Source organism: Chrysemys picta, chromosome 1 (assembly GCF_011386835.1).
Source record: "Chrysemys picta bellii isolate R12L10 chromosome 1, ASM1138683v2, whole genome shotgun sequence".
Classification (NCBI taxonomy): Eukaryota; Metazoa; Chordata; order Testudines; family Emydidae; genus Chrysemys; species Chrysemys picta.
In genome coordinates this window covers 42,778,385-42,804,840 of record NC_088791.1, presented here as the reverse complement: position 1 = coordinate 42,804,840, position 26,456 = coordinate 42,778,385, and the positions used below count along the sequence as shown (strand labels likewise).

Genomic DNA, 26,456 nt, shown 5'->3' with positions numbered 1-26,456 from the left:
CTACCCTACCCCACCCTGTTGCTCACCTTTTGTTCTCTGGGCTCTTGTGATGTCACCATTTTACTAGTTCTCCTACTATCATGGAACTTGCTTGCCTGGCCTGGACAGGGTCAGAATTTCTGAGGTGAAAAAACAAGCAGAATTAAAAAATAAAAAATAATAAAAAAAAAAAACCCAAGCACAAAAACTTTTTATATACACCACAAAGAGGCAAAAATGGCACAAGTCCACTGAATGTTGCCTTTATAGGTCAATATCTTAAGTATGATGAACAAATTCTGCTATCATTTATACAGTATAATTTTGTAAATCTGGAGAAACGCCACTGAAGTCAGTGGGGTTACCTGGGATTAAACCTGACTGAACAATATATAAACAAATATTTTAAATTAATCTATGTGTAAAGCCCAGGAGCTGTTGACTCTTCCTCCTGCTGCTTTTCTGCTTTGGCTCCCCCTGCTGGCCAAAGTTAGGCGAAGCATTGCCCTGAACGAGGTCTTTCATGCCCCAGCCTCAGGTAGCACTTTTGAATTTGGACCACCAACTCTGATTAGCCAAAAGAGCTGATAGGAGGGGAGAAGGGGGTGGGACAAAATGGGGTGATCAGCCTGGAGAGGTGCCAGTGTGTCTCATGAACTTGTAGGGGCTCAATTTGAGTCTTAGTTCTCTGATCATAAGACATACTCAAAAGGGTGTTAGGTGGCAACCTTGTTTTGCATCATCTGCTCAACTCTGTTCCAGAATCCACCAGCATAAGTGAGAGCAGAATGTGGGTGTAATATTTAATTATTTACCACTTTATTATTCTGGTTATATAACTTATTGTATGTACTGCATATTACTGAAGCATACTTACTTTATTATTCATCCTTGCACGTTTCCTTTCAGGATGACCTTGTAAATACCATTGGAGAATCTGCTGCATTAGGGGTGTCTGGAATTGTAATCTGGGGAGACCTGAATTTAACACTGAGTGTGGTATGTCAGATTAATTACATTCAATTTTTTTAAAGAGCAATACATTATTTTGCCATAGAGATGAAAAGTCTAAGGTATTCGTTATTATTATTTATTTACTCCTCTCAGAGTAAATAAATTATTCCACTTTAAATAATGACTAAGCAGTTTTCAGAAGACCCAGTGTCTTCTTTGAGAAGAAAGCAAACACCTTTGAGGCTTGTTGGCATCATCTGCCACTATACTTAAATAAAACGTCATCCCTCCAGAAGTCTTTTTATATCAGTGTTAGTACTTAGCTTTCAATCTGATACATGCTGTTAGGGATTAGTGACTAGACAAGCTACTATGTAAGCTGCAGGTAGGCTGTCATTTGTTTGGTCAGTTTAGGAGTTCTGAAATTTCTTCATAGCATTCCACCCTAAGGCACAGAAAAATATTCAGGTGCAACTGTTTTGATGATCGTCCTCATGGATTGTTGGTTTTTTTAATGGTACATTTAGGAAAAATATTTTAAACATTAAGAGGGGGTAGCCTGTTACATTTCATGATTAGCCTGTTCTCTATTTCATATGCAGTGGATGATAATACCTTGACTGACTCCTATATGAGAAAGATGCATGGCAAAAGGGGGGGGGGGGGAGAAATCTTTTTTCCCCTTCATTTACTTTAGGAAGATCAGTCACAGTTTGAGAAACACTGTTCAGAGGATGTTGAAATAAATCTTTTGAACTAGCCCATTTGTATACAGTCAAGTCAGTCCATATAAAATATTGTTTGTGCAGTTATTGTACTTTCACCCCCACCCACAGTCTCCTAAAAGGAAGGAATTGGAACTGTCCAGCACTCTTGGTGTCCCTTGAGCAGAAAGCATGCCTACATAAATATTCATAGTTCTTTAAGGACTGAATTTTCAAAAGATCTGAACATGGACTCCATTTGTACATGCTTGGTTTTGATATGAATATCATTTGCATCTGTAATTTGTGCATGCAATTATTATGACAGAATTTACATTGGCAACAGCCTTTAGAAATAAATTTGCGAGTGATTAGTATAAGCAAATGAGATTTTGCATATACAGATTGTAACATTTGTCCACACAGTTGTGCAAGTTTTTGCATGAGTAAATCTGTGTGTTCATGGAACAACCTTTCTAAGTGGATATGTCAAGTCATTATCCTCGTCATACAAATCTCTCTATTAGACCCACTTCTGCCTTAACTCCTCCAAGAAATTAATCAGCTAGGAATTGCTAGCTAAAATATCTTCAGCTGTCCTCTCTTTATATAAAACAAAACAATACTTGTGCCAATCATCGCTCTGACTACTTTAATGGTATATTATATCCTTTCCCTCCACATTTTATATGTTTTTTCCCTCAGGTGCATTTGAAAGTGTTATCTTGTGTTCCTAGGTTACTTTGGGTGCCACTGCAATCAATATAAGTGACATAGACTAACTGACAGAATCAGTAACAGTAAAGTCCAGTAGCTCTTCAGAAGAGTGCAAGGATTGTGGGTTATGTTGTTCAAAGGCCGGTACTCTAAATTGTCCAGGAACAACACAGCCTGTTACATCAAAGTTAAAAATAAATAGATGGAAACTGGATTGCTTGAATTAAAAGAACTGTATTAAGGAGTCTTCAAGACTCCCAGAAAGGTCACAGGTTGGCATGACATAAGTGATAAAAATGGAGAGATTCTAGAAATGGGAGGAAATATCTACAGTTGAAATCACAAAATGTATTTTAATTGACAAATGTTTCTGAGATGAGGTGACCACCATGGACAATGTTTATCTGGGCTTCACCAAATGGGAGTGTGAAGGATAGATGGAGTGGAAGGAGCAAGGTTCACCATCTTGGGTGCCACTCCCACTGTCTTCTGGCTCGGATCCACACTAACACCACTGGGCCTCCATCATCCTAATCCTGAAAGACATCCTGACCAGACCAGACAAGACAGAGAGGGAACCAGATGACATTGCCACCTCTACCAGCTTTGGCTAAATCCTAAACAAGGCCTGGAACATGAAATTTTGGTTCCTGGTGTCACCCCCTCCCTTGTGTGTCCTTTTCCTTCCCTGCCTTGTTTCTTCTCTTTCCTAGCTCACTCCTTTTGCCTTCTGTCTAAAAATAAAGTGTGGATAAGCCAGCCAACACAACTCTTATCTTGTGTAACATAGCTGTGAGCCTGTGACCAGAGAGGCAGCTTAAAACAATGCCTTAAACAGTCTGACAGTGGTACAGGTTCGCCAGGTCTCAGAGTGGCTGATAATGCAATGTGCCTGTGCTTCTTCAGTAGTGAGGCTGCGAGTACAAATCAGCACCTAAAATAGAAAAAACAGCTTCCATCTTTACTATTCTGTCCTCTCCTCTTTTATGTGTTTGCCTTGTTTTGTCTTAAAGAAAATGGGGTTCAATTTCAACAACAGCTCCAGACCATCCAAACGAACTTCTCTTTTCCCCAGAAGACCAGTTAACACCATCTAAAAGGCTGTCAGACAGAGCTGTCTTCTATAAAAGACTGTTTCCAGCTAAAGGGAAGGGTTACCATTAAAATGAAAGTCTTATTCAATACTTCACATTTCAAATGCTCAAATGCTTTAACTATTTCCCCTTCTTTTTCTGTATCTTTAATAAACGAGTTATAAAGATTTTTTTAGTGGAGGCTATTACTTGCTATGAAATCCCAGACCACACTTAACTCTTTAATGTTTGAATAGTAAATAAATGTTTCATCTTAGCCTTTGTTAGGTCCAAGACATACCCTTTTCAACATAACCGGTGGAAAGGGGAAAAATGCAAAGAGTTCTCTTAGGCCTTTTCTACACTGGGTTATTGTCCTGATTTTAGCCATTGGTGGGCAGCCATTGATGTAGCTGCATTAGTACAAACCCTAAGGCAGACAGGATAAACTAACTGCTATCAGCTGTGATATGCAGGGTAAACTGCACTGGTGCAAATAGTAGCTGTGCCTGTCTACACTAGGTGTTTGGTGTCTAATCAGGGCAAATGCCCAGTATAGATATAGCCTCAGAAACAAAACATACCAAAAAGCAACCCCCCACCCCACCTCTAATTATGAAACCATGCCAAGCAAACAGGAAACCTGTGCCAATTACACAAGAATTTCTCAGTCAATGAGTCATATTTTGAAGATATTCCTCAATATTAAGAAGTTCGCAGAACTCTTTCCGTTCCAAAGGCAGAGCCCTTGGAGTGTTCAGTTCAAGCCTTAAAAACCCCTACCTTCTGCAGCTGACGGATAGTCAGCTCAGCGGAAAAAATTAAGAGTTTCATGGGGATAATAATTAGAAAAATGATCATTTGTGAAGACCTAAAATTCTTCAGGATCCCCTCAAAATAAAAGGAATTTTGATCTCTCTTATAACTTCATTAAACACATCGGACTCAAAAAAAACCTACGGGGTATCCTTACATAGATAAAGGGATAATTCCTCTGCTTTCTATATTTGAATGATTTTAATAAAATCTCCAGCATCTACCTAGCATAATTTTGCCATAATTATTGCACTGTATAACAACTTAATAAGTGTGCTTGCTTCCAACAGCCAATGATAACTGACCGTCTGCATTCGCAATACTTCAAGAGAAACACTGATAATTAGCTACGACAATGTTGTTATTGAAGTGACAACCATTTTCATACTGAATTTGTATACCAAACTTTTTAATATGATTTTCTTTTCACAGAACACTTGCAGAGCTCTGGACAGCTACCTTAGGCACACTCTGAATCCTTACATCATCAATGTAACCATGGCAGCCAAAATCTGTAGTCAGGTATTATGCCATGACTCTGGTGCATGTGCACGAAAGAACTGGAACTCCAGTGACTATCTTCATCTGAACCCAGAGAATTTTGTCATTCAGATGTCAAGGAATGGGAAATATGCCATACAAGGGAAGCCAGCATTTCAGGATCTGCAGCGATTTATAGAAAAGTTTTATTGCCGCTGTTATGCAGGCTACAATTGTGAACCTAGTGTTGATCTAAATGACATCCACTACATCAATGCCTGCATTTCAGAAGATATTTGTGTTCAAGTATCCTTAAATTCACTTTCTAATGTAGAAGCCTCTGGGGCTAGAGCCTCTTCCAACATGAGTATATTTTCATTTACCCCACAGAGAAACATAACATTACCTGCACATAATGCAACAGGAGGTTTTCAGCCAACTATTTGGAATAACACATTCAATGTATCTACTGCAGAACACATCAATGCCCCAACTAACAGTAGTGGTGATTTCAAGATAACCAATACTCATAGCTTCAGTGGTTCATCTTCTGATGAGATGAAGATATTGGATGTGGTTTGTTTAATTCTAATTTTGAGAAACCTAATCTAAATGTCTCAACTGATGAAAGAATGCCATTTTCCTTTTTTCTTTTTTCAAGGCTGTGTTCAGCATTCTGGAGTTTTTTATTCCCACAAAGGGACCATTCTTGAAAGGAGATAAGTAGCTGTGATTTCTGTGGATTTAACTGGATCAGTCTCATTTTCTGTGCCTCAAACTGTACATCAGCTTTTCAGTTGTCAGAGAAAAACAGAGTTCTCACTCTCAGGTTGGGTGCAGCAAGTCAGATACTTTATTTAGACTATAGTCTACATTCCATATTTATCTAACACAAGGTCACAACAACTTCTCATACAGTTCTTTCCCACTCGCCTCACACAATCCTCGCTTCTACAAATCTCGCGTTATTAGGGTTACAGCTAGCCTGACTCTTGCTCACACAAGGGGACTGTTTGAATATGAAATCCCCTTCAAATCCCTGTCAGTTCTTTCTCTACTTCCAACAGTTTAGTTCTAAAAACTACTATTTGTGCCAGAGAAATACTGGTCACATCTTTGTGTAACAGAATAATCCCAAAAAATGAACATTTTGTAACTAATTTTTATATTTGAAAAACAAACTTTTATATGGTTGAGGGAGCTATTTGTAATAGAAGATTTTGTGTGTCAAAATAAGTGTGTGAAATTCATTTCAAACTGATCCTAAGTGGGTCTTGAGTAGTACGTAGATTTGGTGCTGGTCCTCCTTATGGGATGAATTTTCATCCAGTGTGAATATAAATACTAGTTTCTACAAATACCTGGATTAACTTTAGAGCTGAGGAAATAATTTGCAGCCAATTTCTGCTTTTAGAACATCTGCAAGGATTTTGCAATATATCCCTTATTTAAATATATTCAAAGACTTTTTTAAAAGTTATTAATTATGCCCTATGGAATGATTACAAACAATTCACCTCAAGTATCTAATATTCAATATTCTAAATTTGATCTGTATTGGCTAGGTATGAGTGGTCACAAAAGTCATAGGGTATTTCTGTTCTTTCATTGAATGAGCTAAACTCCCATCATCTGGAGGAGGGATTGAAGAAGCTACTGGGGTCTGTGAGTGGCAGAAGCTGTGGACACTAGCACTATGCCGGTGTAACTTATGTTGTTCGGGGGGGGGTGGAATATTCACATAAGTTTTGCGGACAAAAGTGGTAGCATAGACATAGCCTAAATCATTAGCTTATAGAATATTAAACACAAAACTATGTTCAAAGAACATTAAGGTTGCAAAGTTCAGCACTCAAAAGTTAAGGAATGCCAGCACTAAGGGTGCCTGTACAAACTTAATTCACCCCTCCTATGCATGTGCATTACGGTATATGATTATACTGTTTTTTTCCATAGAACCTCTGACTCATTCATTCAGAGTGGATGGTGCTCCATGAATGAGCAGCTATTCAATATGTTGTTTTATACTTGTTGTTCCACGTGTGGCCCTAGGCCCTATTTACTGCACATTATTCAATCCCCTGCTCTGAAGAAAAAAATATTGTCATCTTGGGCTTTACTATGGTGCTTATCACTATGGTACCTGAGTGCTTCACAAATATGAATTGATTTTCACAACAGGTCTAATGCTATTATCCCCATTTTACACAGGGGGAGCTGAGGGCCAGAGATTAAGGTCAAAATTATCCACTAACTTTGTGTGTCAGATTTGATCTGCCTAGGACCTGAATTTTCAGAATCCTTAACATTATATAACATTTGATACATTCAAATCACAGCTCCCATCAGTTGCAGCTAGGAGTGCTAACCACATCAGCAAATGACAACCTCGGGGCTTAATTGCACTCTATGTCCATAGCCACATGTTTGGGGCAGTGTGGAGCCATATACCCAACATGGATTTCTCAAGAACGATCATTCCAAACCAATCTAATTTCCTTCTTTGATAGGTTTATTGGCCTTGTGGATAGGGGGAAGTAGATATGATTTATCTTGATGTTTAGTAAGGTTTTTGATAAAGTGCCTCATAGGCAAACTAGGGAAATGTAGTCTAGATTAAGTTACTATAAAGTAGGTGCACAACTAATTGAAAAACCATACTCTAAAAGTAGTTATCTACGGCTCACTGTCAAACTGAGAGGATGTATCTAGTGGGATCAGCAGGGATCTGTCTTGGTCCAGTACCGGGTACAGTTTAACACTTTCATTAATGACTTTGATAATGGAGTAGAGAGTATGCGTATAAAATGTATAGATGAAAACAAGCTGAGAGGGATTGCAGGCATTTCAGAGCAGCAGATTAGAATTCAAAATGACCTGGAGAATTGGTCTGAAACCAACAAAATGAAATTCAATAAAGACAAGTGCAAAGTACTATACTTAGGAAGGAAAAAAAATCAAATGCACAGCTACACAATATGGAATAACTGGCTAGGCAATAGAACTGCAGAAAAGGATCTTGGGATCACAAATTGAACATGAGCCAACAATGTGATGCAGTAGCAAAAAGCTAATATTCTGGGCTAGGGTATTAACAGGAGTGTTGTATGTCACACACGGGAGATAATTGTTCTGTTCTGCTCAGCACTGGTGTGTTATGTCCAGTTTTGGGCCCCACACTTTAGGAAAGATGTGGGCAAATAGGAGAAAATCTAGAGGACAGTAACAAAGATGATAAAAAAGTTTAGAAAAGTTAAAATAACTGGTTATGTTTAGTCTCGAGAAAAGAAGACTGAGGGACCTGGTAACAGTCTTCAGATATGTTACAGGCTGTTACAAAGAGGACGATGATCAATTGTTCTCCTTGTCCATTGAAATTAGGACAAGAAGTAACTGGCTTAATCTACAGCAAGAGAGATTTAGGTTAGATATTAGGAAAAAAAACTTTCTAACTTTATCTTTTGGGAATTCACACACACACACACACACACACACACACACACACACACCCCTCAATAGGAAAAAAGGTAACAGCATAGCTAGAGATGGAACACAGCATGGGCAATATTTTCAAAGGGGTCTCAGCCTAGCAAGTATTTGCGCATGTACAACATTGTACATGCAGTCAGCACTCACTTGTGCATAAAAATAGAATGTACAGGCACAAAGCCTATTTTCGCTTGTTTTGCACATAGCTAGGGGATTTACCTGTGTGAATTCTAATCTTTGATAGTGACTGAAGTGATGGAGGACAAAAATTGCTCAAGAGATGATTGCATAAACAAACTTGAATATACATGGAAACACCATTTTGAAATCTGATCTCACATTCGAAAGCCGATGTGAAATGAAAGAGTCCTGTCTCCTACATACTGCTTCAAGCTTTGAAAAGCAGCACCTGCGATAACTTTGTTTTTTCTTTTAAAAGGTGTAAAAATTACATTGGTATTGCCAGGTCCCTCATTCACTGCATGTTGGTGTCACATTGTTTGAAGTGGCTCATGACCAAGAGTGCCAAATTCTGGGCAGACTCAAGAAGCAGGGCAGATACCTACAATGTTCCATAATTAGATTTCATTAACCCAGTAACAAAGTTGAGCTTCTGGAGTACTACAATAGTCTTATAATGGAATAACAGACAGTCTCCTTAGACATTCTAGTGTATCTTGCCACCCAGGGAAGTTGTACTTGATATATGGTCACTTACATTATTAAAAAAAAAACCCGAACAAACAAACAAAACCCCACATACACCCACACAAAAGCAGTCAGGTTGCTCCCAGTCCCAAGAGACCAGTCACTTACCCCATATCAATCTATACCTTAGATCTCACACCAATACCAACACTGGTAGCCAATCCTGTAATAAACTAATCATTTATTAACTAGGAAAAATAAATGAGTTATTTACAGGTTAAAGCAGGCAACGTATACACACGTGAGTTCAGTCTATGGTTTCAAGAGCTGACAGATCTATCAGGATTGAATGTTTTTTTCAGGGCTAACCCATGCCAAGCAGACTGGGGATTTCTATGCTTATGTTTAAGAATCCTTGCCCTTCAGAATCCAGACAACATAAAAGAACCAGTTTCCCCTCATCAGGTATCTTTTATCCCCTACACCCCAGAGTTCAAAACTGATGGGATGAGTTCATGTGTAGATCTCTCCTTCCGGGAGGGAGTTAGGAAAGCAATCAAAGTCTCTGTCCTTCGATTCTACACAATATGTCATGGGTCATCTTGGGGGCCGGAGAAGCATTTTACCTTAATCAATGTTTTGATGATGCTAACACAAGTGAGCTGGACTGGTTTCCAACTATGCATTTGTATGTACTCAGTGAGGCCTTGCGTGGGTTAGCCCTGAAAAACAAACATTTGATGCTGATGTCAGCTTTTGAAACAATAGACTGAACTCAATTGTGGTATAGGTTGCCTGCTTTAACCTGTAAATAACGTATTTCTTTTTTCCTAGTTAATAAATCATTAAATTTATTACAGGATTGACTACCAGTGTTGTCTTTGGTGTGAGATCTAAGGTACAAATTGATCTGGACACTGGCATGAGCTGGCACCTGGTCTGGCAGAGTCACAATTGGCATTTTGGGCTTTAAATAACTCCTATTTAGAGGAACTGATAAAAAGTTTCACTGGCTTGTGTATGTTATTTGGAGCTCAATACAACTTTTAAATGCTGTATTTGAGCAGCTGCAACAGCTATTTGCTTAGAGTTCTTACCACTTTCTTGGCCAAAGAAATTTTTAAGGTTTAATATTTGAATCTGTAATAACCCCTTACTAATTCTGTATTGTGAGTTTGACTGATCTGTTTTTACTCAATCTTAACATTAAAGGCAAAGAACAATGCAGTTCACCTTATAAAATAACCTTTCTGAATTGTTACGCCAGATGCTTGTTTGATTTAAGTAATTGATGGATGGAGAAAGCGGGACTCTTAGCATCAGTGGGTTAATAGATTGCAAGTGTTCCTAGAGCTAACAGCAACCTCTGTAAATCATCACTCTCATTGATACAACTTTCCTCACAACTTTCCTCACTAATGGAACTCTCAGTGATTTTGATATAGTAGCCCCTTTATGTTTTTTAAAGTTAATGCTTAAACCTAGCAGAAAGCACATATATTATGCTTTGTAATCCATTACCTTCACATTTTCACGTTGTCAATCCTAACAGACATGTGCAGAAGAGTGTCTGAAGGTTTTAGATTTACTATGGATAAATAATGTTCTGATGGATTTTGGATAGCAAGTTATCATGGGCAAGTGACAACTTTTTCATTGTAGCTATGGACTTGAGTCCACCAGGCAAAGGAATTTCAGCCATCAAGTTTACTCATGAATACTACTAATAAAAAAATCTAGAGTGTACTGCTGGGCAGTCTTGATCAACTTTAATACAAATACATACGTCACTGCATCCCTGATAAAGGTTATTAGACCTTGAGTATACAGCTATCAGAAGACACCAGAATTTACACATGTTTTTCTGAAACTGAGCCATCCCGCACTCCCCTTCACATTAAGCAGCCTATATAGGCACAATCCTGGTTACTCTTCACCTCTATTTCAGAAACAGAGCTGAAAATGACCCAGGCATCCCCAACCACAGGAACCTTCACTATTAACATTTTATAAGCCGTAGACTAGAACTTTGGAATGTCCATAATTATATCAAGTGCAGGTCTCTACAGCAGCCTTTTTTCACATTTGAAATTATATTAGTTTATGCAAGTTAATGACCAAGCAACACCATTTTTGGGAGCTAACATATGTTATCAAAGTTTCTTGTTCACATTTGTTTCTGTCTAGCTCTGAAAGTTGTACTGCACTGGTAATCCTTCACCATGAAAGAACTGTCAGGACCACAGGCCAGGGTTCTATGCTACAACCAACCAATAATAACTCTCACGGTAGGGGTGTGGCAGGAGAAGGGATGGAGATGCCAGGAGGAGAGAAGTTTTCATGGAGAGAAGTGAAAAGAGTTTGGAGGCACCAGGAGCTGAGATCCCATAGTGGGAGAAGTTGGAGAGGGGAGGGAATTGGAGGCACCAGGGGAGTGTGGACAGATTACTCGCTCTCTCTATTGTGTTTGTGACACACCTTTCCTTTCCATGGAATGTACCTGTGATGGAGCCCACCTCCAGGGTGCCCTCTTGTGGCCCAATGGGGGACTACTCACCCTGTTATGGGGTCTCTGATGGTGGGTTGCTGCCACTCCTGGGTCTGGTGCAGTAGTGCTTTAGCTGCAAGACACACTTCAGTCCCACCCCTTCTGGGATATTACCAATGGCACTGTTGCTCTTTACAGAGCATGGTGTATCCACTAAGTTCTTTGATGGTTGCTGAGTCTGATGCATGAGTGACAGTCCCATCCACAGATAGAGCATTGCTAGTGCATGGGTATGCCCTGAATCCAAGCAGCAGATTCTTTCCTCCCCTGACGCTAGTCATCACAAAGCTTGATCCAGTCTGCCTTGCAACACCTCACTCCATCTACAAGCTGAATCTGCCAACCAGAGTGGCATTCTGCACTACTTTCCCAATCATCCGCAGATTTTCCAAAGGAAACTAAGTCATCTTTGCAAGCATCTGTGAAGCTGTCTTCCTCTTTTTCTAGACCCTTCACAAGCTTCAGAGTACAGCACACTCTTTGGGATCATGTCATCTGGCATTCGCTTGACAAGCCACCTGAATCTTTTCTTACTAATCAACATTCCCATGAATGACATACCAACATGTTTTACCACTTACACATTTGTCCCTGTCTTGCCATCTTATTAGAAGAATTTTACGCAAGCATCTGATATAAAAGCTGTTTAGTCTTTTTGTATGTTTGTCATAAGTCGTCCATGTTTCTGAGCCATATAGAAGAGTGGATAAAACATGTGTCAAATATAGACTTTCACTTCAGTGGACAATTTGTTATTGTTCCAGGCTCTGTCTTGCAAAAGACCAAAGTTCCTGGCTGCTTTGCCGATTCTACTAGTGAGCACAGCATCAAGATCTACATTGCTAGTAACAGTACAGCCAAGGTAGCAAAATTGGTCAACAACGTCCAGACAAGTAACATCTAAGGTGATATCTTGAACTAGTTCTGAAGAGCCGTGGTGCATGAGAACAGTCTTCATCAAGCTTATTGGTAGCCCAAAGGTTTTGCATGAATCAGAGAACTTGGTAATAAGATGTTGTAGGGCATCAACTCTGTGAGCCACAAGGGCTGCATCATCCGCAAACAACAGGTCCCTTATGATGATCTCTGTCTTAGCTCTGAACCTTGCAATGTTAAGCAAAGGTCCATCATGTCTAGTGTAAGATAGGCACCCTCTCGAACATCACAGAATGCATGTTGAAGCAGGAATGAGAAGTAAATAATAAACAATGTGGGAGCCAGTATGCGACCCTGCTTCACTGGGATATTAAAGCCCAAATATAAATAGATACAATGAATTCAGAATCAAGGGTTGTCCAAGGAGTCTTTGGCAGGACCCCACCCTTCTACTGAGGGCTTGTCTTCACACAGTCAGTCCATGTAAATTACTGTGACCCAGTGTGACTGGGGTAGCCCTCACTGAAAATGCCAAGGTCAGGTCAGGTTGCAAAAGGGAGAGCAGATAACTACCAGTTTGGGGAGTAACACTGATGTTAAACTCACCAACCACTCACAGACGGTGCTTCTGATCTCCCTCACTGATTATCAAGAAGCTGAAAAAAGAAATCACACAGTCCCACAGGCACCAACTTTCTCCGGCACCGGTGGGTGCCCGCGCCCCCCACCCGCCCTGACGCCACCCTTTCCCCACCCCCATTCCAACCCCATCCCCAAAGTCCCTGCCCTAACTCTGCCCCCTCCCTGCCCCTATTGGATCCCTTCCCCAAACCCCTACCCTGGCCCCGCCTCTTCCCCCGCGCGTTGCATTCCCCCTCCCTCCCTGCCCTGCGAATCAGCTGTTTTGCGGCGCAAGAGCTGGGAGGGAGGGGGGAGAAGCAGGACACGGTGGCACACTTGCAGAGGAGGCGGAGGTGGAGGCAAGCTGGAGCAAGGGGGGCGGGGAGCTGCCGAAGAGTGCTGAGCACCCACCAATTTTTTTCCGTAGGTGCTCCAGCACCTGGAGCACCCATGGAGTTGGCGCCTATTCACAGCCCCCTTTATTGCATTCCAGTTCTCTGGCTCCCAATCAGCACATAGGTCCTGTGCAGTGAGAAGTTATTTGAAATTATGCTCACTATACAAAATGTTCTTCTGACCCCATAGGGCCAGCCATATTACCAGGTCAATATTAGTTTGGATCTTATTGAAAATACCATGCTGCCAGCCAATCCTTTAGTATCTAAAACTAAAGGTTTATTATAAAAGAAAGAATGAACAAGAAGAGTTGTTAAATGATAAAACACAGATACATAGAGTCTTCAAAGTCCATATATCAGGTTCTTAGCAGTATTTGTGAGTTTGCTGGCTTGAAAATCCCTCTGGAACACATCCACAGCTTGGCTGGGTCATTCAGTGCTTTGTTCAGAGCTTCAGAGTTTGTAGAAAAGTTCCTCCAGAGGTGAGAAGCAGGAATGAAGACAAAATGAAGATGATGCAGCTGCCCTTTATATTCCTTCTGCCATGTGGCTTATGCTTCCTGTGTCCCAAACACAAGCTTCATAGCACATGGCATGGAAAAGCCCAGGAGTTCTCTGTCCACAGGCAGGCCCCTACAAGTCTTGCTGACTCATAAGGTGTGGCTCCTGCCCTCTTTCAATAGTTAATTGTATAGCTGATGTCCCTTGATAAGCCATCAAGCAGGCTTAATGCTGATGCCAATTTGTCTGGGGGTGCCACCCAGAAGCAGCACACGTTTTGAAATACAGACGTAGCATACATATCTATAACTCACAGTACAAAGATCATCATACTTGGCAAATCATAGTTTTCACAGATACCTTACCTGGCATATCTGGCACAATTCATTGCAATTTTATAATTTGGTATTATTGGTAATAATATCATAAAGTGTTTCCCATATTCCATACAGTGTCACACCCCATATACTGGTAGGCTTATCCAGGCATCAGGTGGTCTCAGACTCCTGGCTGAAACCCAGGCTTTCCTCCCTGAGGGAGAAGCAGAGCTCTTCTCTCCTTTCTGGTCAGCACCAAACTGAGCTGGGTCTCCTCCTTTTAACTCCCCTCTCCACTCCTGAGATCTGCTACAGGTGTAGCATGGCAGGGCCCTCACTGACCCACTCCTTGCCCCATCATAGTACCATATAGACATAGAAACATAGTGGATCAGACTACTGGTCCATCTCATCCAGTATCCTGTCTCTGACAGTGGCCAGCACCAGATGCTTTGGGAAAGTGCAAGAAATCTTATAATTGGACAATTATGCAAAAGCTCATCCACAGAGATTTTTTTCCTAACCCCCATCAATGAGTGCCCTGAAGTAAAATGGTTTATATACACCTTACCCAAACTCCTGCCTAATGTAACTTTTTGATGTTTACATCATTTACTGTTTGTTAACAGAGTCTTAGCATAGGCCACTGCACATAATACAACATTTTAAATCACCACAACTCCAAAAAAGATAAAATTTTAAAACAAAAATTAAAAATGCAAGATTAACCCTTTCCTAGAATCAGTTACAACTTTAAAATCACCATTCCATTATGATATATGACAGTAAGATAAAATATTAGGAGTACAATATTTCATTTAGGTCAAAATTAGCCAGTCTTTCACATACTTTTTTTTTATTCTTATGACTAACCAGGCAAATAGGGTGACAATCTGTATTAGTGAAATATTCAGTACACAGCAAGTATTCTAATTTCTAAGCTAATGTGGTAAAAGGCATCTGGGTTGGGAATGGGGAGAACCACTTATTTCTTGGGTGACAATACAAATTACAAGACTCCTCGTGCCAATATACTTCCCTTCCAAATAGGTGATCTGCATAGTTTGGAAAAGGAGACCTATAAAGGCCCTCCTTAACATATTGTTCAAAATAGCCAAATATATCTCATAACTATGGATATTCTTTAGGTGAGAAAACCAAGGAGGCATAGTTGTTGTATGAACAACCGCCATATCCAGTTGTTTGAGGATATCTTCTGCTTTGAGCGTCACTAACGTTTCCACACTTTTGCCTACAGTCCTAACCAAGTCAAGTTCTGAAAAGCCCCAAGAATGGCGGGAACAGTGAACCTGCAAAAGCCAAAGGAACTTCAGGGAATGTATCTTGTTAATTTGTTCCTCTAGACATAACCTTGGAAGGAGTGTCCATTCATATGCTGACTATGGAGCCAAGAATGAATATAGAGGAGATGAAATTTCACATTCCCTTACCTCTGCCCCGAGTAAAGCAGCAGGAGTGTAATTTGGGAGGCCAACGTTCTCCTTAAACATTGTTTTTCACAGCCTCTAATTTACTATGATTCTTCCAGCCCAAAGTTTCACACCATCTAGTATTTGGCCACAGACATTAGCCCTGAAAACTCTCAGAGTTGGGATTATAAGATTGCGCCCATGGACCCAAGTGAAACACAGCACTGCTTGAATAGAACTCAGCTTTCTTTTTTTACCTCCTCTACATGTTTATCCCATTGACCATTTTATGTAAAACAAATGCCCAAATAGGGGAAAAACCTGACCCATTCTACATAATAGCCATCAGTCATCTATTTATGCAAGCTTGGTCAGCAGCCAAAAACAATTACTTCAATTTTCTGGTAGTTTATGGTTGGGTGGACCTGCTGGCAAGAGGAGCTGAAGTCCTTTAATATATGCTTCAAGCCTAAAGGCGTTTGAGACAGAAAAACTATGTCATCTGCATAAAGGACAGACACAAATCAGTTCATAATTTTGGGAGGGAAATACTGCACCTCTTCTAAAGCCACCACCTCATTAATATAAAAATTAAAAAGGAAAGGGTCCAATAACCAGCCCTGACAGACCACCTTTTGTGATGGATGTAGAGTCAGTTACCTCACCTTGCTGCCTTACCCTAACCTTGGCCACTGTTTGGGTCTGAAGGGTTCTCATGAGGTAAGTAGTCCCCACAAGTTTTCCCCAGAGATGACCTCTGTCAACAGAACCAAAAGCCAATTTCAGGTTGACAAAGAAATTTTTGCCACTTGGTAATATATATATATATTAATCAAATGAGAGGACAAAGTAGATATCAATGGTAGAACAGCCATTCCAGAAACTGGCTTACTCCTTGGCAAATAAATTACAATTCTCTGCCCAATTCTCTAATCTCCCCAGGAGAGTAAATTTAAAAAAAAAAATATCTAGAGGCTAATTGGGTGATAATTTCCAGGATCTTTTCTGTCACCTTCATTTATAAATTGAAGACTCCTTCTGTAAGTATATGGGCTCTTCACCATTCTGCTGGCATTAAACTGGCAGGTGTCTATGTGGGGGAGGAGCAGCCCAGATACCACATATCCTGTAAACACCAGAATCTCACAAATCAAGAGGATGGTTGTGGGGAGAAGAAATGGCACCTGAAACTTTATAATAAATCATCTACAGTGTAAGGGAATCTCTCCAGTACAGGGGCGGGGGGGGGGGGGGTAAAGAGAGAAGGTTCACACTAGGCAGGTCATTCAGCCAGACAGTCCTATTTTTAAATGGTTTGAATCCTGTCTGGTACTGACACAATACTGGACATAGTTTTGTCTGGTATAATGGATGGGGGGGGGGAGGCACCATTTTGAAGAGCATGCTCTTCTACCCCACTGCTATGACCTTGCACACACCATGCATGTAAGGTTTTTAATTTAATAATATAATATATCGAGATATACCTCTCTCCTAGAACTAGAAGGGACCTCAAAAGGCCATGGAGTCCAGCCCCCTGCCTTCACCAGCAGGACTAAGTACTGATTTTTGTCCCAGATCCTTAAGTGGCCCCCTCAAGGATTGAGCTCACAACCCTGGTTTTAGCAGGCCAACGCTCAAACCACTGAGCTATCCCTCCACCTGAGGTAGTGGTGATAGGGCAGTGTGCTCTTTCAAACAGAAACCTCCAGGTGGCGTGACTTCACATGCACTGTGAATGGTGTGAGGTCACACCAGCAGGGGAAGAGTCACATAGGCAGAGGTGTGACAAGGCTGCTCCTGGAAGCGTTGGAATGTCTGGTATTTTGGGGATGCATGCATGATATCACACACACACACGCACACACACACACACACACACACACACACACACACATATTCAGCTAATGTCTTGGCCAACTCTGCCTTCCATGTCCTGGCAGCCAATTCTCAAGACCCTGCACCTCTATTGACTGCTCTTGCCTTGTTGACTCTCAGGGCCCCATATATATTAACCTGCTGAGTAGTTCTCCATTAACAGCCAGTATTCAGCTGGAACAACTGCTGCTGCTCCCACCTCCGACTGTATCAGCCAGCATGATGGGGAGGGGGAGGAGGGACTCCTCCTCGAGCAACATCTCTCAGGTTCACTCACATCCCACATCTAGATCCTTGGCTTCATTCACTACTTTTTGCAACCGCCTCTCCAGCCACAGTGTACACTAACTTGGTCCTGCCACTCTGCTCACTTGTCATTGGATCTGCTTCAGCTTTACAGCTCAGGCCAGTCTCTGCAACACAAGGTGCAGCCTATCAGGTCACTCACCAAAGTAGCCACATTCCTTTCTGTTTAGCTAGAAAGTAGGGAGTTACAACCTGCAGCACTTGGAAGCTAAAGGACAACAATCAGCAACCAATGGCCAGTACCCTTAGGCACTGCCTAAAGGCAGTCAAATCCAGGTCCAGCCTATTATACTGGAGAAGGCCCCCCACATATATAACAAATAATTTTCTGAATCCTACTAAGCTTTTGGCACAATGATCTCTGTGGCAATGAGTTCCACAGGTAATTTTTTATTCATTTTTACATTTGTTGTTTTTCTATTTAATTGACTGGCTCCTTATGCTTGTGTTATGAGAGAGGGTAAATAGTAAAGGAGCATCCATTCTACCTTCATTACTTTGTACACCTCCCCTCCAGGCACTTTTCCGGCTGGCAGTGCTCAGGGACATGGGAAAGCTGGGTTTGAGTTGGCAAGGTGATATGGTCCAGAAGGACAGGTCCAACTGCCTTAATGAACGCCTCCCCCAATGCACATAACGATTAGATTTCTTAATCTAAACCTGCCTCTCTGAATCACCTGCATCTGCTCTGCAGTGCTGTTCATTTCAGGGCAATTCAAAGGTACTGGTATACCTGAGAGGTGACTGCTGGCACTTAGCCCAATGTGAAAAGAACCTAAAATCATAGGCAAGAGGCCACTTGGCACACGTAGGCCTATCTGTAGTCAAATAAAACCAGAGACGGCAGGTTTGGAGAGACACAGCCAACAAGAGCATTTTGAGGACAGGCTGGATGCAGATAGCATTCCAAGAAACCCAGAACAATTCTCTCCGAATCTTTGCATCATATTGGTATACCTTGTTATACACAGATCAGAAATGAAATAGGAAAAAATCCAGAACCTAATGTCATGCAATTGAAATTAAGGTCCTGACAAATTCCAGAAACAGATTAGATGGGTGTACGAATTAAACCGGATCAAAAGTATATAGAATCATATTTCAACACAAAAAACAATATGAAAAACAGGCTAAATTCTTTTTAAAAAAAATTATAAAGAAGCATTCAGTCATTTAAAAATGCACTTACATTATTAAAAATGCTTTGAAAGGCATTTTATGCCCTAATTCTGCAGGCTGCTGGAAGACAAGTGCCCATGCAAAGCAACTTGCAAGATTAGGCCCTTAGGTTCCAAAACAGTGTTATGATGTTCCACATGCATGCACTTTTACTGTAGTGCTAACAACAATCATCACTCCACTAAATAAAGTGGATAAAAGATTTTGAATATCTGCCAATGTTCTGAAAAAAGAAATAACTAAATAAAATAAAAATCCAAAACAGGTGATACTAAGACAAGTTTTTAAGGAGTGGATCCTCCCTTAAACTGGCAATAACTGTGGTTCAACCCTTACTCGCCTAAATCTCTGCAAACCCACTGTCATCAGATCAAGCCTTCAGTGACACCTGCACAATCCCTATTAACCTTCAATGGGTTTGCACAGGTATCACTGAGATCATATGCTGAAAACAAAAGGGCTGCACATATATAGCTGAGAGCAAAATTTTACTTTCAAAACCTTTTCGACTGGTGATAATTTGAGAGAAAGAAAGAATGAAGCTTGATGCAGGGGTTGTCACAGGATTACATTAATGCAAACTAGGAACCTTTTAGTTTGCATCTGCAGTGTCCACACGGGGGAGTTACAGCCTAGCACTTTGGTGTGTACTGCTATTCACATCAATGCATTGCGTCTGCACTGTGGGGTAGTGTACAAGTTATGTGAATAGCGTAACTCAAGTAGACGTAGCTTAGATCTACTTACTGTGGGGTCCAAACTAAGCGATGTTGACGGGAGACGCTCTCCTGTCGACTCTCCTTACTCTTCTCAAACAGGTGGAGTACAGGAGTTGATGAGCAAGCAATCTGCAGTTCAGGGGGCTCTGTACTCTCCCCCTTTCCAGTGCAAAGCCTCACTTTCCTCTTAGTTTTAGTTTTGCAGCCAGAAGGATAAAGGAAACACAGCTACGTTTCCATCAGCTCTCTCCACATCTGTCTATCTAAATGAGAGACACAACGACCATGGAATCTACTGATATCATGTTTAGAGACTCACTTTTCAGGGTAGAGTTTAAAATTAAGTAAAACATAGTGGGAAAATTTTCAAAAGCAATATAGGCACTTAGCCTTGATTTCATTGAAACTCTATAGGATTTAGGCATAAGCTCCCAAGTCACTTAGCTGTGTTTAAAAATGTTACCCAGTAGTAATGATCCTTGTGACGAAAGTATTTTTCTTAAAAAAATAAAACAAACAAAACCACCACACAGATTTAGGCGAAAGACATTCCTTTAAATATTCACACCCTTGACAAGTTTGATATAATCTTCACTATTGGGATAGGGAGCTCACCAAACATGAAGTCTTTCTGGTGGGATGATGTGGCCAAGAGAAGGGTTATACAAGAGAATTGCCTAGAGCATCCCAAGTTTTGACTCACAAAGGGCTAGATTCTAATACTCTCTCTATCTAATACTATCTTACTCCATGAGTAGCCCCCTGAAACCAGTGTAACTATCTGGTAGTAATAAGGATGTCAGAATCTGACCTATCATGAGCTCTTTCATCTTCTTGGTCCCAATGTACTTTTTGACCTGTCCCCTTTTCAGTGATGCAAGGGTCAGCAGGTCTATGGATAAATGTGCTGTTCTAAAAAAGACTCAGGAGTGGGGATCTTGGAGCCAGATCCTAAGCTGATTTAATTCAGTGTCGCTCCATGATGCGATTATAGGGCTCGTTACACCTCTGTCCCCTTTCTGCTCTCTCTGAGTGACCCCTAAGGTGCTTGGCCTCATGCCTTTACATATTCTGGGGCAGAATTTCACAAGTCTCTCCCGCTTAGACTGGTGTCCTGGGCTATAATGCCCCGTGTAACCACTGTTCTCAACCTGCAAGCTTGACTGAATTCAGGCAGTTGCAGTTCTTCCCTTCATGAGCCTGTGACTGGTGGCATGCACTAGTGATCAGACAGCCTCTTAAAACAAAAGTACTTATTTTAGCAATATGAAAAACTTTTACAGAAAAAGGATTTTAAAACCATAAACAGTCTATACCTATGTCTTCCTTACCTAAAGCCCTCCCATCCTTTGATGGTGACCCCAGGCAGGCCTAGCTTCTTCAGACACTGGAGAGGGTTCTGGTGTCTGTCTGGTTTCCCTGAACAATTATTCCCTCTCTCTTGAATGAGGGTCCCTTTTAATCCTACTATAGTGCTTTTCTTGTCCTGGTCAAGACTGGCTAGAGACAGGCAAAAAAAAACAAAAAAAAAAAAATCAAAGCTAATAGGTCTGGCACTATCCCTTAACTTTTAAGTGTTCACTGAGAGATGGCTTATCTTGAGCCATTCTTTGTCAGCTTGCCTGTTTTTTCCAGATTCACTCCTGTTGAGTTAAATCAATATAGTTATTCAGAAAATACCCAATAACCAGGCCAACATACAGTTGTGTTGGGGTATAAAAGTCCCACAATAGGCAGGACGGGGTTGCTGAGGGCCTGTGGGCCCAACCAACCCTGTTCCGCTACACCAGTGGTAGGTGTCAGGTGCAGCAAGGAGAGTTAGGAGAGGACTTAGGTCAGTTGAGTGCTGACCAGGAAGGAGTGCAGACCTCTGCTTTGACTTCTGTGAGAAAAGCCTGATTTTGGCCAGGAATAGGAGACAGCTGGTCACCTAGGAGACTCCCCCTGTGGATGGGCAGACTGGTCCCAGGGACGATGACCATTTGTTTGAAGACAGGCTCTTGTAGCAAGGCATAAACTGGGCCCCTCTGGTTTCTGCCCCTGCTTCCCTTGCAAATCAATCAGGGACGCCTCACATTGATGCAAACACCAGTGCGCTTTATTTACAGCTGTGATAAATGAAGGGGGGAGCACTCCCTTTTATGGACCCAGCCAGCCAGTGAGCTATAAAATCCCTCTTAGTAGCTGTTCTCTACTTGCTTTACCTGTAAAGGGTCAAAAGTCCCATTGTGATGCATAGGTAAAAGGAAGTGAGTGGGCAACTAGCCAAAAGAGCCAATGGGAAGGCGAGAACTTTTTAAAATTGAAACAAGACTCCCCTTTTGTCTGTCTGTTGTTCTCCCAGAAAGCAGCGTTGCTATAAGAAGCTTTGGGCCAGGTATGAAAAATCATCAGATCACCCCTAGAAACTACTCATTTGAAACCCCAGATATATAAGTAGATCAGGGAATGTCTAGGAAGACACGATTAGGTTTCTCTCTTATTTCTTTATGGCTTGTGGACTTCTCTGTGCTAACCCCAAATGCTTTTGTTTTGCTTGTAACCTTTAAGCTGGACCTAAAGAATGTTATTCTTGATGCTTAATCCTTGGAAGTGTGGGTTTTTTTTTTAAATCTAGCAATAGCCTGAGTTTCCAGATGTATTTTCTTTCTTTTCGTTTTTAATAAAATTAAAGAACAGGATTGGATTTTGTGTCCTAAGAGGTTTGTGCACATATTGTTTAATTAGCTGATGGCAATAGCTGATTTCCTTTGTTTTTCTTCTCAGCTCTTCCCTGAGAGAAAGGGGAAGAGGTGGGGTGTCAAAGGGCTTGCGGGTACCCTACAGGATGGAATTCCCAAGTGTGCCTTCCTGGGTCCTCAAAGAGGTTTTGCACTTGGGTGGTGGCAGCATCTGCCCATCCAAGGTCAGAGAAAAACTGTAACTTTGGGAGTTTAATACAAGCCTGGAGTGGCCAGTATTAATTTTTAGAATCCTTGTGGGCCCCCACCTTCTGTACTTGAAGTGCCAGAGCAGGGAATCAGCCTTGACAACAGCTGTTCCCCCCATCACACAGTCTACGTACAGGTTTTTCACAACCACACTTCCACACTTTGCCAGCAGCAAACTAGAGTGCTCCACCACTCTCTGTGCCTGGCCTCTCTTTTTCCTCCTCTCCTGCTTCCTGCCTGCCAGTCTTTATAGCCCTGGCTGATTAGGCTGGCAGTTGTTTCTCATTGCCAGGCAGGCACAGGGCTCTTCAACCAGCACCAATCCATTCCCCTTGATTGGGGCTGAAGTGGCAGGGGGCTGATTAAGTCCTCCTTACTCAGCACCCTGTCACACACCTCCCCACTTAGATAACCGCTAGGTTTGTCCTTGCCCATCCTTTTCTCCCCCTACTACGTGGGTTACTCCAGGTGAGTCTCTCGCCTCCCAGTGGGTGATCCCCAGGATTGTCCTTGGGGGTTTGTTCATCCCCCACCTGCAGAACACCACACATTGGGTAGGGAGCGGACAGCCCCATAACTCGCTGTCATCTACAGATCTTCACACCAGTTGCACCCCGGGTGTGTGCTGTTGGCTTCCCCCTTTCCTTCTGGCAGGGGATCTCCTACCCTGTCCAGTGGGGTCCAGGGTTGCTTACCTGGGGGTTCTATTTTGGGGCACTCCTTGGGCCCCTCCCCCCCTTTGTCTTCCCTTTTCCAACTCTGTTGTCCAGGATTTTCTTCTGGCTTGAGGTCCTGGACAGGCCCCCATATGTAGCAAGGTGTAAGCTAGGCCCTTCTGGTTTCTGCCCCTGCTTCTCTCGCAAATCAATCAGGGACACCTCAGGTTGATGCAAACACCAGTGCTCTTTATTTACAGCTGTTTCCTACCACCACCTTACAGTCTATGTACAGGTTTTTCAAAGACAAGCTTTGCCAGCCAGGGCCAGCTCCAGGCACCAGCCCACCAAGCTTGTGCTTGGGGCGGCACCTGGAGGGGAGCGGCGCGGTGCTCCGACTCCGGCCGCCGGGGAGAGCAGAGCTGCAGCGGGCTCACCGCCGGAGAGAGCGGAGCCGCGGTGGGCTCGCCGCCCTCCCCCCAGCACTTTGGCCGCCGGGGAGAGTGGAGCCCCGGCCGGGCTCTCCGCCCTCCTCCCGGGGCTCCGGCCGCCAGCAGAGCCGCGGCGGGCTCGCCGCCCTACCTCCGGCACTCTGGCCGGTAAGGGAGAGCGGGCCCAAGGCCGGGCTCGGCGCCCTCCCCTGCCACACGGGGGGCAGCGGGAGGCTTTTTTGCCTGCGGCAGCAAAAAAGCCAGAGCCGGCCCTGTTGCCAGCAGCAGACTAAAGCACCCGAGGCCCCCTTTCTGTGCCTGGCCTTTCTTTTCCCCTCCTCTCCTGCTTCCTTCCTGCCAGCCTTTATTGCCCTTGGCTAATTAGACTGGCAGATGTTTCTTGTTGCCAGGCAGGCACAGGGCTCTTCAACCAGCCCCAGTCCATTTCCCTTGATTGGGTCTGGAGTGGCAGAGGGCTGATTAAGCCCTCCTTAGTCAGCACCCTGTCACAGCCCTAAAGAAAAGACTGGGGTTCTGCTGAAGAATTGTTTTAAGTTCTTCTTTTAAGTTCCTCTTTTTCTCTTGTTTTGGGTCTTTGATACCCCAGAAGGGTGGGTCTGGAAAGTGTCTTAGCTGTGGTGCTAAGGCTCCAAGCACCGGCACCCATGCTAGGTGTTGGCTGACTATAGGAGACCCTGAGGCAGGGATTGCCATGTTGGGCCACCAGTGGGCACTGCAGAGGTCAACTTGCCTCAACTGTATTAATAAATTATTACAGAGCAACCCCAAACCTGCCATACTCCATTGAAGTCAACAGAGCTATGCCTGTTTATACCAGCTGAGGGTCTGGCCCTTGGAGTGAGATCCCAGAAGCTCTCAGGATTTGTAAAAGAAAGTTGTTCTCTACTGCAGTTGTCTTGAAGATCAGACACCATCTCTCTCTTGTCAAATTGTATGCCATTAACATTGCAAATACATCTGATGTAGAGTGCCACCCCTTATCTCTTCCCCTTCTATTCTCCTCTATAAATTGTATCCATCTATATTAGCATTCTAGTTGTGAATAATCTTACCAGGTTTCATCATGCTTACTAACTCATTATCTGTCATTTCATATTGCTTCTAGTTCTCCATGTGATAATTTGATGTCAATTTTCAATTTACATATACAGCTCAGTTTACAAATATTTACTGATTGATAAATTAGACACATACAGGCTGTATGCAAATCAGTGTGGATGATTCATTTATATATACAGCATATACTTCATTTATGATTTAGTGCTATTTTTACATTCATTTTTTTACAAGCTGTAGCGCAGTGTGTAGCTATATGCATACAGTCACCAATTAGTATGTACATAATCACACACTGTATCATTTATTTTCAACTTATAAAATCTCAGCTGATCTCTCTGACATCTCCTTGTGGATGTCTGTCAGCTCAAGCTCAACAGAGTTCTTAATCTTTCCTCTCTACCCTTCCCCAGCCACCTCCTTTCTCAATCACTGTGAATAACACCACCACCCTGTTTGTCACTCAAACCAATAACCTGGCATCAACTTCAACTCAGACCTCTCTCTACATCCTCACATCCAGGCTATATCTAAGTCTTGCAGACTGTTGCTGCATAACATCTCTAAGGGTACGTCTACACTACGAAATTAGTTCGAATTTATAGAAGCCGGTTTTATTGAAATCGGTTGTATACAGCCGATTGTGTGTGTCCACACAATAAAATGCTCTAGGTGCTCTAGTCGGCGGACCGCGTCCACAGTACAAGGCTAGCGTCGACTTCCAGAGCATTGCACTATGGGTAGCTATCCCACAGCTATCCCACAGTTCCCGCAGTCTCCGCCGCCCCTTTGAATTCTGGGTTGAGATCCCAATGCCCGGATGATGCAAAACAGTGTCGCGGGCGGTTCTGGGTACATGTCGTCAGGCCCCTCCCTCCCCCGTCACAGCAACGGCAGACAATAGATTCGCGCCTCTTTACCTGGGTTACCTGGGTTACCTGTGCAGACAACATGGAGCCCGCTCAGCTCAGCTCACCGTCACCATATGTCCTCTGGGTGCCGGCAGACGTGGGACTGCATTGCTACACAGCAGCAGCTGCTAACTGCCTTTTGGCGGTAGACGGTGCAGTAGACTGGTAGCCTTCATCGGCGATCTGGGTGCTGGCAGCCGTGGGGCTTGCCTTTTGGCAGTAAATGGTGTATTACGACTATTAGCCGTCCTATTACAAGTCGGGTCATCGCACGTTAGCAGAGTCTTCCCCGAGCAGCCGATTGTGCAATAGGCCTGAAGACCATCGTCATACGCCGCCCCGTATTTGCTGCCAAGCACCCAGAAAGATGCCGAGGGCTATCAGTCACGCTGCACCGTCGTCTTAAGATGTAAAAAATAGATTTGCTCTGTATTCATTTGCTTCCCCCTCCCTCCGTCAAATCAACGGCCTGCTAAGCCCAGGGTTTTCAGTTTAATCTTTGGGGGGAACATTCTGTGTGACAGTTGTTTGTGTTTCTCCCTGATGCACAGCCACCGTTCTTGATTTTAATTCCCTGTGCCTGTATGCCATGTCGTCACTCAGCCCGCCCTCCCTCCTTCCCCTAGTCCGTCAGATACTACGTTTGCGCCACAGCTCAGAGAGCCGAGAAGCGGTTCGCGCCTTTTCTTTGAATTCTGGGTTGAGATTCCAATGCCCGGATGATGCAAAACAGTGTCGCGGGCGGTTCTGGGTACATGTCGTCAGGCCCCTCCCCCCTCGTAACAGCAACGCAGACAATAGATTCGCGCCTTTTTACC

At 42.7% G+C, this 26,456-nt stretch overlaps 1 protein-coding gene across 1 annotated transcript in view; it reads left to right on the top strand.

Annotated features, from left to right (window-relative positions):
- Window positions 1–8,660, top strand: part of SPAM1 (sperm adhesion molecule 1) — a 50,515-nt gene extending 41,855 nt beyond the window's left edge. The window contains 2 exon segments of the mRNA XM_065555674.1: window positions 889–978; window positions 4,676–8,660. Coding sequence (XP_065411746.1) covers window positions 889–978; window positions 4,676–5,335 — 750 coding nt within the window. The 3' untranslated portion in view covers window positions 5,336–8,660.
- The last annotated feature ends 17,796 nt before the right edge of the window (window positions 8,661–26,456 follow it).